At 39.2% G+C, this 13029-nt stretch overlaps 1 protein-coding gene across 1 annotated transcript in view; it reads left to right on the top strand.

Annotated features, from left to right (window-relative positions):
* Positions 1-3425: 3425 nt before the first annotated feature.
* The window catches only part of SLC30A9 (solute carrier family 30 member 9), a 33726-nt gene continuing 24122 nt past the window's right edge, over positions 3426-13029 (top strand). The window contains exons 1-5 of the mRNA XM_018068695.2: positions 3426-3553; positions 4752-4928; positions 7421-7483; positions 11220-11319; positions 12691-12783. Of these exons, the coding sequence (XP_017924184.1) occupies positions 3550-3553; positions 4752-4928; positions 7421-7483; positions 11220-11319; positions 12691-12783 (437 nt within the window). The 5' untranslated portion in view covers positions 3426-3549. The remainder of the gene's footprint in view (positions 3554-4751; positions 4929-7420; positions 7484-11219; positions 11320-12690; positions 12784-13029) is intronic.

Below are 13029 nucleotides of genomic sequence, written 5' to 3' on the forward strand. Positions count from 1 at the left end.
AACTTTTCAAGTGTCTCCATAAAACAGGTTCTAAATCTTAAAAGGTTGTTACCACAGTCCTTGTTCTTCCTGAAGACCTGGTAAGGCAACTTAAACTTATAATTTTTTATAGGCAAGGTAATATGCTGTATACAACAAGTTTCTAGAGTTTTTGCAAAAGGAGGCTTGAGGAAATGACTGATATTGTAGCCAGCCTCCTTCCTCGTATGAGCAATATACACAGATCTTCACGCAACTGGTATATGAGGAACCTCTGTCCCCTAGACAGAGGTTCAGATGGCACAAAAGCCCATGTACAAGCATGGTATATAGACATAGTACTTTTTTATCAGTTCAGCATTTAGCAACTTGAATGGGAATGAGATTTTGCACTTTTTTTTAACTGGCTTGATTTTATGAAATAGGAGCTTAAAATAGCCATTGAATAACCATTATTCAAAATTAAACCTTAGGATGCAATTGCAACTGTATTGAATGAAAACAAGATCTCACCAATTTGCTTGGGCTGTACATAGTAGTCCTTGCCACAGGCAAAAAGTTGTTAAATGTAGTTCGTATGTGCCAAAATACCCTATCATTTAGAGAGTTTCTCTATTCATTGCTAGTGATTGATAACTAATGGTTAAGATGCTCATCATTAAGGTTGATATTTTTTTCTTAGGAGGCTGCAGCTGCATGCCATGAGTCTTGATAATTTATTATCAATTGCTTTATGTACTTGGCTATCCCATGCAGAACAGTCTGTTATTGATGCTCTTTTGCCTGTTTCTTGTTTCCATCAGTTTTCAGTGTTTGTCAATATAAAGGGTCACACAGAACAATTGATCGTGTAAATCCCAATTGACCACCACAATGTTAGTGTCTATTAATCTATCTGTGGCATTTCAGTTTTATTATTTTTCTTCCTGTTTCATATTTACCCCAACAAAATCAGGCAAGGCAAATTCAGTTATTCTGATGGATAAAAGAATATGAAATAGTAGTTCCATTTGGTTTTAGAGAGGAAACGATAAACCTAAAGTTAGCATCTCTTCTGGAGTATAGCAGAAACAGGAACTGCAAATGTTTCAAGAATTTTTATCTTCTTTAAAACATCTTTATGTGGGGAAAAAAAAATAGTGAACTCTTACCCTCACGTTTCTTCTTTTTTTTTTTTTTGCAGTTAGGCTCTTGCCAAAATAACAAGAGGCCAGCAAAACATATATCAACTGCATGTTAGACTCCCAACTAAAAGAGGTGAATTGACCTCACCTGTGCTACTTTACAACTTGCAGTCTATTTAGTATTTAACTCCACTGCTGTACATCTGGTACTTAATGATACAGCATCTGTTGCAATACTCCTGATTCATTTGGTATGGCTGCAATTGGACTACTGGGAAGATGGGTGTTAATTATTTCATGCAAGTATTTTACTTCGATCTGCCTCCACTGCGCTTCTAGGAAAACTTGCACTGGCAATGTTACTCAGTAGCTGGGTGGTAAAGATGTGCCAGCAAACCTTGTTCAAAATTTAATTGGGTGTGTTAACAGCGGGTGCCATTATAACTCTCCTCAGTGAGAGGAAGCTTTGTGGATTATCAGGTACATTAATTATCCAAATTCCCTGCCAAGCTAACTTCTGGTTAGCTCCCACGTTCCTCCCAGGGTGCAAATGAAGACAAGGAAGCCTGAGACATTTTCTCAGCATCATGTAAACTAGTATTGAAGCTATTCTGAAAAAAACTTCTATAAAAAGTAATTTGATGCCAACGGGACTGATTCCAGGCACGGTCCTGAGCCAGGCTGTAGGTGAGCAGAGCAGGAGGAGGTGTCACAGCTGTGCACAGGCAGTCCTTACAACCCTCGAGTGCAGGATCAGCCACAGGGCACTCTCCCTGGAGAAAGACATTGTTTTTAATCAGATCTTTTTTTATCAGCACTGATCCAGGAAGTGTGTTTTAATGGAGGGCTTAGGCTAGGATTTCATTTTCACGTAGAAATCATGCAAACAAGTTTAGCATATGTGGTTTAATGTTATCTACGTTCAGAGAAGGGCAATGAAGCTGGTGAAGGGTGTGGAGCACAAGTCTTATGAAGAGCAGCTGAGGGAGCTGGGGTTGTTTAGGCCGGAGAAAAGAAGGCTCAGGAGGGACTTTATCTACAGAAAGGAGGTTGTAGCCAGGTGGGGGTTGCTCTCTTCTCCCAGGTAACAAGTCACAGGACAAGAGGACATAGTCTTAAACTGTGCCAGGGGAGGCTTAGGTTGGACATTAGGAAGAATTTCTTCACAGAAAGGATGATTAGACATTGGAATGAGCTCCCCAGGGAGATGATGGAGTCACCGTCCACGGAGATGTTTAAGGAAAGACTAGACATAGCACTTTAGTGCCATGGTCTCGTTGAATCAACTAATTGATTCTGTGATCCTATAAACCCCCACTGTCTTACGTGTTTTTAGCTGTGCTAGCAGACTTAGAACGTATGTTACGCATACCCATAGGCGTTATCCCTCCACCAGCAGCAGTAAATGAGTAGTTCCTGAGCAGGAGCTTCTCCCGAGGAGGCGGGGGCGCGGTCGGGGCCGAGTTCCCACAGCCCGCCCGGCGGAGCCGCCCTCCCCGCGGTCAGGGCGCTGGCCCGGCGCAGCGCGGGGCGGGTGAGTCAGGCGCGGGCCGCGGGGGATCCGCCCGCCCGGGCCCCCGCAGTTCCGCCCGCCACATCCGGGTGCCGACGGCGCCGCCCACCAGCCGGCCTCCGGCTACCACCGCCGGCCTCGGCTACCCACCGCCGCCTCCGGTTACCACGCCGGCCTCCCGGTACCACCGCCGCCTCCCGGTTACCACCCGCCGCCCGGGGCCAGCGGGGCTCCGCCGCCGGCCGGCCGGCCTTGTCCCATGAGCATCCGCCCGCCCGCCCGCCGCCGCTGCCGAGCGGCCGCGCCATGGATGCAGCCCTGGCCGCCCAGCGGCGGGCTGCCGCGGCTCTACGCCTGTACCTGGCGGTGCCAGCGGCGCGCCGCGGCCCCCGCGTCCTGCCACGTGAGTCCCGCGGGGAGCCCCCGGCCCGCCGCACCGCCCGGCCGGGCTCGCAGGGAGCTGTGATGGAGCTGCGCTCTCGCCTGGGGCACAGCGAGTGCCGGCATTCCTCCCGAGCAGCGGCGTGCTCCCGGCTGCGGGCACCGGCGGGCCGGGAGCGCTGGCTGCGTTCTGCGAATCGGCTTTAAAAAGAAGGGAAAACGTCCAAATTTTTGGACAACAGGAAGGAAAACGCCTAAGTTTTTTGTTGCGAACGCAGGGCCGGGCCCCGGGTGTCCTCGGCCGGGCCGTGGCAGCCCCGTCTGACGCAAGGCGGGCGCGTCATGCCCGTGTTGGGGCCGAAGTTTGCAGGAATTACATAAAATGAAGCGCGGCCTGACAGGGTTTGTGTTGGTATGAGGAGCGAGACCCGGCTTTTCCTTTAGACTACAGATCTCACGACATTTGAATTCTCCCCAGTTTTGTCCCTCTTCTGGTAGCCACTGACCGCCGAATTGCAGCAAATACCCGTTAACGGTTTCGTGCGTGTGTGGATGAGTAAGAAAAACGTCCTCTAAACGTGCTGATGAAGTTTACCCTTTTCAACTGCTGCAGTAACACCAAAGCTTAGGAGACAACACTGCTCATCTTGTGCCATATATTTATTGTAGTGCTTTATAAATTCGTAGCCAGTAAGCTGATTCATTGAGCTGTGTTGAGTTGAGTATTCAGGGCTTTTGTCCCATTTGCATCAAGTGTTAATCAGTAAGAACTTATCTGCCCTTTTTGGTGAAATTGTTCCTTCAGTAGGGGTCAGGTCAATGCATGCACACGTGCAGGTGCCTTGGTACTGCAGAAGGCTAAAAAAAAAGGAAAGCTTTTGAGACTTTTACAGAATAAACACTTCTATAAAAATATTACCTTTTTTGTGAACAGTGTGTTATTCATATATGAGTGGTCATGCTTTGCATGACTTGATTTACCAGCACTGCTTGATTATTTAAAAAAATTAATTATTCTATTGGGGAGTGCTTTCCAAAGCAGCCAGTTTCCCTGCTGCATTTCTAGTTGGAGGAGCTATATGCCCTCTCTATAGGAGTGTTTGTGTTCCCTAAAAGAAACTGGTTGCTGATACAGGTTAGTCTGTACTGCATGCAACTCTACTTTTGGCTAATCTTTTGAAATAGAAGATTGCCTACCTAGGGTGATTTCTCAATGGGCTTTTAGAAAGTGTTTTATACAATATTGTGTACTTTTCTACGTAATTTCTGTAGCAAGTGGGTAATGCACACAGTTCAGTTTTTCTTAATTGATAAACTGTGGTTCATACAGAGGTTTGTACGAAATGGCAGCACTAACTAGTTTTGTAGTGGTCTGTATTTGTTCTTTTATCAATACTTGGTTTTTAAAGATTTTGAGGCAATATGACTATAATGTGACTTAATATATTAGTAAGCCCATCTTGTCAGATAGCTTTGTTGTGGTTTTTTTTTTTTTTTTTTGGTTGGTTGGTTTGGTTTGGGTTTTTTTTCTTTTTCTTTTTTTTTTAAACATCCTAAGATCCTCCAGAGGTCTTGGGAAAAATCCATATCCATACTGTATTGTATGGGTAAAAATCCCTAGTGTTAGAATGAAATTTAAAAGTGGATGCTTGAAGAGAGGCAGTGAAAGCATGGTATATACTCCAATTTTGCTTTTCCTTCTTTTTCCTTCTAAAATGGTTGTCTGAAACAGCTTTTTTTCCTCCCTTTGTTAGGATGGAAAACTTCAATGAAAAGCGGGAGCCTGTCTTATATTCTGCCATGCAATCGCCTGCCCATGCAGTTGATGAGTCAAGTGAGAGTTTACACATCCAATGGTCAGAAAAAAGATCTTGGATCAGAAGATACAAATAGATCAGCCCGTGAAGAAACACTAAATAAGGCTGAAACAGGTAGTACTAAGCTAAAATAAGGAGTATTTATAAAAATGTAAAAACTTAATGTCTTTGGTGATAACTTTTTTCTTTCAATTGTGTGATATTATGGTTGCAGATTTCTTAGTATTTGTTGTTTGTGGGTGTTTATGTATGAATTTCAAATGCATAAGCGGGGAGGAATGCTGAAATTTATTTCTTTGACATTCTGGTATTTACAGGATTTAAATTTAGAGGAATCAAATTTAAAGTGGCCAGGATAAAATGTGGATGTTGAAAGGCTTACATAACTTAAGGGATAAAAAATGGAATGTGTTACTCATATTTCATCACTTTTCTTGTGTATTTGAATTTTTTTTGGTAGTATTTCAGGTATGTTGTGTGAAATGAACTAATGATAGAGGTTGAATGAATGTGACTGTTGAGCGTTGTGGCTTCTCCAGGCCAGGCTATAAATGACTGGTAAAGAAGGTTGAGCTGATTCATCTGCTAGAGCTTTCTAATCTGGCACTTGTTAGAACTGCATTGTTCACATTAAACATTTGATACATTGTACATAACCTGGCCCTCCTTGCTGTTCAGTTCAGTTGTCAATCTTGTGCTTGATAGGTGCTTGTGAAATTCAGAACTGTATTGTCCTTGCTCCATCATAGCATCCTCTATTTTTGATGCTTATTAACTGTAGGACTGCACAGATACAGGCTTGGAAGACTACTGTGCTTAAGAGATAACAGATGCTTTTTAAAATGAGAGCTATCTTTCTTTGTGCTTCTGTCTTCAACCAAGTGGTCTTCTAAAGAAAATTTCCTTCTCTTCATTGTCAGGGTAGCAGATATTCCTTCCTTCTTTAGTAACTTGTAAATTCCTGAGGCTTGCAACAGTCTTTAAAAGCTAGTAACTGTAGCCAGGTAAGAGTATTACATTTCTCATGTTTGGAAGTACAAAAGTGAATCTTAAATGTTGTTCACTTTTGAAGGTTCTATCATATCAATCTCTACTTGTCTGAAAAACAGTGACTGTGAATTGAGGTGTTCCGTATCTTTTTTTCTCAGTGATGCACTATGATTTTGTTTAGTCTATAAGCTGAGGTAGTCTTCAAAAGGGTACTTGATGTACATAGATATAAATCTTAATAATTTTGTACCTCTTTTTTCCCCCTCTGAAATCTTGTGACCTGATCTTTTGTTAAATGGTGTTTGTGATATTTGTTTTAATGATATAAATGGTTGTACACATTTTTTTGAAAAGACGATGCCACTCAGTTTTTCCTAAACAGTCTTAGTGGAAACTTTTTTCATACATCAGCTGTCTGGTGTTTTAAACCAGGTAAGAAAAGAAAGTAAAGGAACAACAAAGGGATTTTTTAGTTTTGTTTTCAAGTCAAACAGTAACCAATAGAGATGACTGTTTAAAGAATGCTATTTATTTATGGTGCAGCCTTATTTGTTGTGTAACAAGATCAGCTGCATGAATTTATATGTGTTATTTTTCCAAGAAAGTATATTTGAATTGTTATTAGGGTTAGTCCTCAATTGCTGTTAGGGCATTAACTAATTTCCTTGATGGAAAGATAGTTGTGTAGTCCAACCTTCAAGAATATTTGATCTTTGAGTACTTTGAGTAGCATGTTAAGCTAGGAATATCACATTAATTAACACTAACCTGCTTGAAAAATCTTTATTTTTTTATTATATCACTTTCAGTGATGTAATTTTTAATTTTGTTAATGATTATGGATGTGTGGCAAACCTCCAGTGTTAGAGAGCGGTAGGGCACAAAAGAGTGGATATGTTGGTTTGATGTGTTAGAATTATAATAATTTTGTTCTGAAAGCTGTGTCAAGATATATGAGACAAGGATGCAATATTTGTTTGTGTTTTCAAGTAGTACTTCTGGTTTCTAAATAGAAATCTCACTGAAATTACTGGATTTTATAATTTTCCAAATATTAAGATTAAATTAACCACTGTAAATTATATTTTATTGGTTTTTTTTTTATGGAATCATATCCTCAAGTTTCAAAACCAGCTAAAATACTTTTTCATTCTAGCTCCATCTTGTTACAGAGGAGTTGTGGATTTTAGTTTAAATATTCTCTATTTTAAGGAGCTTACTTTTTGTAAATGAAGAAGCTTCAGTCCCTTAAAATTGAATCCCAGCTTGAATGCTTTGAGACGCTCTGATATACAGCCATAAGCTATAAAAGCTTGTCCCAAACTATAAGTACACTGTTAAAATATTTTTTTTAAATTCAGAATACTTTCTGAAGTATGTTGGAAGTTGGTGCTCTTCTTCAAGCTGCTAGGAGTCTATTGATCAATGCTGTATTAAATGTCTAATTTTTTTTTTTTTTACTGTTTCTGTCTTTTGAGAGTTTTAAATGTTGGAAATCTACCAAATATATTTTAATGGTCAGGGTGAAAAGCAATATTAAGATATATTCTTATGTTGTTATGTCAATGAAAGTCTTTACTTCCATATTTACAGTGATCTTTACTTTTATTTTACAGGACAAGATACAACCAATGCAAGTCAAAAGCAGTCTTCACCTAAACAACCAATTCAAGTAAAAGGTAAAGAAATGTTTACTGCATTGAAGCTTTGCTGCTGTTTACTAGTAGTCAAAAAAGCATGTAAGGAAACTGTGGTTCTTTTTCAATTGGGTAAAGAAGTTACGTGAATAACATTTTTAAAACACATTTGTATGTCAGATTTGTTTGATACCCATTTGTTTAAAAAGGGTTCCTGAAAATGCAAATATAGGAGTATTCCTTCTAATTACTCACTCTTCTGTGTTTGTTTTTAATTGTTTCATTTAAGCTCAGAGTTTATCAGGAAAAGACTGATTTATTTTCTCATCTGTTATCATGGTCTGTTCTCCTTGCATGTTTTTAGGCATGTCCATTCACCATCTCAGACTTAATGTGGCTAAGCTGAATACTTGATCTTCCCCTGTTCCTTGTTCTAAGTCTTCGTCTGTTCTTTCTTAGTACTGAGTTAATCTAATCAGTGTTGCTTCTAAATATATTTTGACCACAGGAAATGCCTAATCTGAGTCCTGTAATATTCCCGTTTGTGTCTGTAGTAATGTGGTGGGTTTGACACTGGCTGGACACCAGATTGCCACCCAGACTGATCTATCACTCTCCTCTGCAGTTGGACAAGGGAGAGAAAATATATGAAAGGGTCATGGCTTGAGATAAGGACAGGGAGAGATCACTCACCAAGCGCTGTCACAGGCAAAACAGATTTGACTTGGGGAAAGTTAGTTTAAATTATTGCCAGTCAGATCAGAGTACAGTAGTGAGAAATGAAAACTAGATCTTAAAACACCTTCCCCCAGTCCTTCCCTCCTTCCCAGGAATTAATCTTACTCCCAAGTTTCTCTGCCTTTTCACCCCCAGTAGTGCAGGGGGATGGGGACTGGGAGCTGGGCATAGTTCATAATGCATTGTCTCTGCTGCTTCTTCCTCCTCAGGAGAAGGACTCCTCACACTCTTCCCGTGCTCTAATGTGGGGTCCCTCCATGGGAGACAGTCCTCCAAGAACTTCTCCATCTTGAGTCCTTCCCACAGGCCTCAGTTCTTAATCAGCTGCTGCAGTGTTGGTCTTTCTTCCATGGGGTGCAGTCCTTCAGGAACAGGCTGCTCCAATGTGGGGACCCCCTGGGGTCACAAATCCTGACAGTAAACCTGTTCCAGTGTGGACTTCCCTCTGCGTGGGGCCACAGGTCCTGCTAGGAGCCTGCTCCAGTGTGGGCTTCCCACAGGGTCACAGCTTCCTTTGGGCATCCACTGCTCCAGTGTTACGTCTTCTATCGGGGACACAGCCTCTCTCATTGTGGTTCTTCACCATGGGCTGCAGAGGAACCTCTGCTCTGGCACCTGGAGCACCCCTTCCTTCTGCACTGACCTTGGTGTCTGCAGAGCTGTTTCTCTCACATGTTCTCACTCCTCTCTCTTGGCTGGAGTTGCCATTGTGCCGGATGTATTTTTCCCCTTGTTAAATGCATTATCCCAGAGGTGCTACTACTGTTGCTGATGGGCTCAGCCTTGGTCAGGGGCAGATCTGTCCTGGAGCCAGCTGGCATTGGATCTGTCAGACACAGTGGCAGCTTTGGCAGCTTCTCACAGAAGCCCCCCCTGCAACCCCTCGCTACCAAACCTTGCCATGCAAACCCAATACAAGCAAAAATATATACTTTTGTCTTCAGTTACATTGTTTAAAAATGTAAGTGGGTAAAATAAGAACATAACTTTCATGTTTTTAATTTGTCATGACTTGATTTCATTCCATCTTTATTTCGATAGTTTCTATTCTTATGTTGTGAGAATTATGCTATTAAAACTTGCTTTTGATCACTCCTAGCCTTTTGTGTATCAAAAGTCCTTCCAAAGTCCTCCATCTTTCTCAAATTTAAAGAAACATCAAATAATAATAGTTTTTCCTAACATTATCAGTGTCTATGTATATTTTCTGTGCACTTTTGTCTACATGCTTTATGTCTATTTCTTTAGGTTTATTGTCACGTAGTTGCATGCAGGGGGATAATACAAGGTAGATAGGAGAAATTACTGTGAAATTGTTGTGAAAATAGATATATCTTTTAGTAAGAAGAGTTTTCCTTCTGTAGATTATAGATGCACAAGGAACAACATTTAGGTTAAGGATTTTGATAATGCCTAGGAAGTGGAATTCTAATCTTAAGATGGTGCTCTGATCCAAATGTTATTAAGACCATTACATTTTAAAGGATCTTAAAAAACTGTGCTTTTCTAAGTGTTTTATTTACATCATCTTTTATTGAGCTTTGTCTTTCTCTTGGAAATACCAAATGGATTTTTTTCCCCCACATTTATTGTGAGTTTTATGCAGTTATTGGAATTTAGGAGTAGGATTATTGAGATATTCTGCAATGTACAATTATAGTAATTTATCTTAGTGAAATTTACCTTTGTTTCTGAAAGATGGGTTAATAAGTGTTTGATAAATTCACAAGTTACTTTTTAGTAAGGTTAATACGATTTGGGTGTGTATTTGTTTTAAATAAGAAAAGATAGGAAGCATTCTTGATTAAATATTTTCACCCTGTTCTAACCTTAGTGAATGAGGGACTGTTTTTAGGAAATCTCAAAGTTTTTTTTTTTTTTTTTGTCACTTTTCACTCAGGAGCATTGGGGGATGAATGTGATTACTCAGGTACTTAAAAAATTGTTCAAGTTCAAACTGGATGAGAGAAATCAGATTATTATGATAAATATTAATACCTGTACTGTTAGTGCATTGTTGAGTGTCAAGCAATACATTTTGCCAGTAAGGTTTCAAAACTCAATAGTATTTTTTCCTGGAGTTCTACATTGTCTTTTCTCAAAGTCTTTAGAAGCAGTATCTTTCTCTAACTATCCTGTGACATAGGTAGTAGTTCTGGACTACCTAGAGAAATCATATCAGTCCTGTGATATGCAGGAAGTTCGTGCATGCTCTAAAGTCTTCTCATGGGTAGAATTTGAGCTTTTTGTTTTCAGTTGTGTTCTGTGATGTTATATCCGTCAGAAAACATAACTCTTCTTCCAATAAGCATAATGTTTTTAATAGATGTGAGTGTATAGTGACTTACATTTGAAAATAAGATGAAGTTATGGCATAAATTTAAAATTCTGTTTATAATTTTTCTAAATATGTGTGGTATTCTTTTCTTTGTGCATGAAAATCTGATGTGATAAAAGTACATCTTCTAGACATACAGAGAAGTATAAATAAAGAATATATGTTTTTACTATAAATGCCCAATGGTAAGTGTACTAATTTTGAAAGTAATAGTTGAGAACAATGACACATACAGTCTGTCTCATTTCTCTGTATGGTCTGCAAAGGTCAAAAATCTGATTTGCAGAAGGTGGAATTGGTTAAGTATTGGAAAAAATTGAAATGCAGCTATCTGTTGCTATTTCAGTTGCTAGAGCAGAGGTTTCCAAATTGCCTTATTTAAATGCTACCTGTGTAGCCAAGCACCATCTCCGACGTTGAAGTTGGAGAAGTAGCTGACAGTGGCAGTTAGGTATGTGGAATGCTTGAGCATCCTGAACTACAACTGAACAAGTAGCATTTTTGGAGATAAATCATTCTACTCTTACTCATTTCCACAATGAGGAAGATTCCTTTCTCTTCTCTGTAGATTTCTGTATCACTGGCAAGCATTGTTTTTCACATGTCACCTTCGAGGTATGAGACTAGACTGAATTGGTTTTTGAAGTTTCTGCCATAGTTTTCATGAATGATTTAACTTGCTTATCTGTTTCTGTTTTTAAGTGAAAGCAGTCCTTAAAAAAAGAGAGTACGGACCAAAATACACCCAAAATAACTTCATCACTGGAGTCAGAGCAATAAATGAATTTTGTCTTAAGTCCAGGTATGATGGGTATGATGAGTTTGAGTTGAAATTTAAATTCTGAATATTTGTTCATATGTGCAACAAAAGTAATTGTGATTGTAGAGTGATTTGGCATGGCAACTTTTTCTAAGTGTTTTTGTGGTATACATAATTTTAAGTGGCTGAAGTTAGTTCTTTTTTACTTAGTGTTACAGTGGATTAGGAGCCTGCATTGAATTTGCATGTTTTGATAGTTGCTTCGTAAAGTAATTTATTTGTACTTATATGACCATAAATCTAATTGGGGGGAGACCAACTCCTAGAGCAGCTTTATGGGAGGGATGTCAAATAAATCGATTCAGCATTTTGGGGTCATGATGGTTTGATGTGAACATCTCTAAAAGATCAGTGGAAACTTCATGTTACGTGAGGTCTGTAATTTGGAATAAAATATAATTTGGTTTGCTGTAACCTAACTATTGTTACTTGATTCATGTTTACTGCCTTTTACTACATGCCATACCTGCCAGCAGGTTTACTGAGTATTGTTTTAGGTGAGGTGTCTGTCAGATTTCATACACGTTATGTATGTGACCCATATTAAATCTAAAGGGGTAGCAGCTTTGTTTATAACTTTTGTGCTGTTGCTGTTCCTCCCCATTTTTTACTTTTACTGTGTGTCACTATAATTAGTCTTTGCCAAGGATACAGTGACAAATAATGGTTGGTCTTCTGCATTATATTTATCATAACTAGTTAAAGTTTTGCTGGATTGACCAAAAGGGATAAGAATAAAGAAAAAAAAAAAGAAAAAAGGACTAGATAATTTGTGGGGCTAAAAGTTAGATCTTCTGTTGTATTTTAAAAAAAAAAATCCTTAATGCTTTTCAGTGTAGATGACCTAATGTGTTAGCCAGCCCAGGAAATTAATTTGTTTCCCGAAGTAGCTTTGTTACCTTCAGCCTTTTGCAGCTTGTGCTGTGTGTGTAGGTTTTGGGGTTAAATTTCCTAACTTTTCTTGTCACATGACTTCTGACGCCTGTTTAGAGATGCTAATTCATTAACCCTCTTGTCTAGCTAATTCATTAACCCTCTTGTTGTGCACATTATCAGTTACATGCAGATAATTTATTGGATGTTTTATTATTTAATGTTACTACTTTGTCTTCAGTGTATAGTATTTCATGGTGTGTGGACATGATGTGAAAAACACAATAGTTTTCAGTAGTATCATGGAGATCACTTGCTTCATGTGGTATATATGTTCTTTTTGACAGAAGTTAACAACTTCACTTTTTGTGTATAGCAGATTAGTAATATCAAAATTGTGGAACATCACCCAGATATAAAAGTCAAATTAGAATAATATGAACCTTTTCCTGCACTAAACTCTTTGTCCACTTTGTTTAGTGATTTAGACCAGCTGAGGAAAATTAAACGACGAAGTCCCCATGATGACACTGAGACTTTCACCGTATACCTGAGATCAGATGTAGAGGCAAAGTAAGAGCATTTTTATGAAGGAAAATGTTTGAATTATTTAAAATGGATTAAATGAGAGAGAGAGAGAGGAAAAAAAATTTCAAAAGTTAGGTGTGCAATGTGAAAGGGAAATAATGTTTTCTATTTTCTATATGAACAGATTTTGTGTCCTAATTATTGTAATAATTACATTGTTATGTAATTATATTATATAAAATTGGAGGGTATGTTTTTGTGCTTGTATTCAACCCCCTCTTGCTGAGCTTT

This window comes from Manacus vitellinus, unplaced genomic scaffold (assembly GCF_001715985.3).
Source record: "Manacus vitellinus isolate BGI_N305 unplaced genomic scaffold, ASM171598v3 scaffold_0_pilon, whole genome shotgun sequence".
In the NCBI taxonomy this organism is placed as follows: Eukaryota; Metazoa; Chordata; class Aves; order Passeriformes; family Pipridae; genus Manacus; species Manacus vitellinus.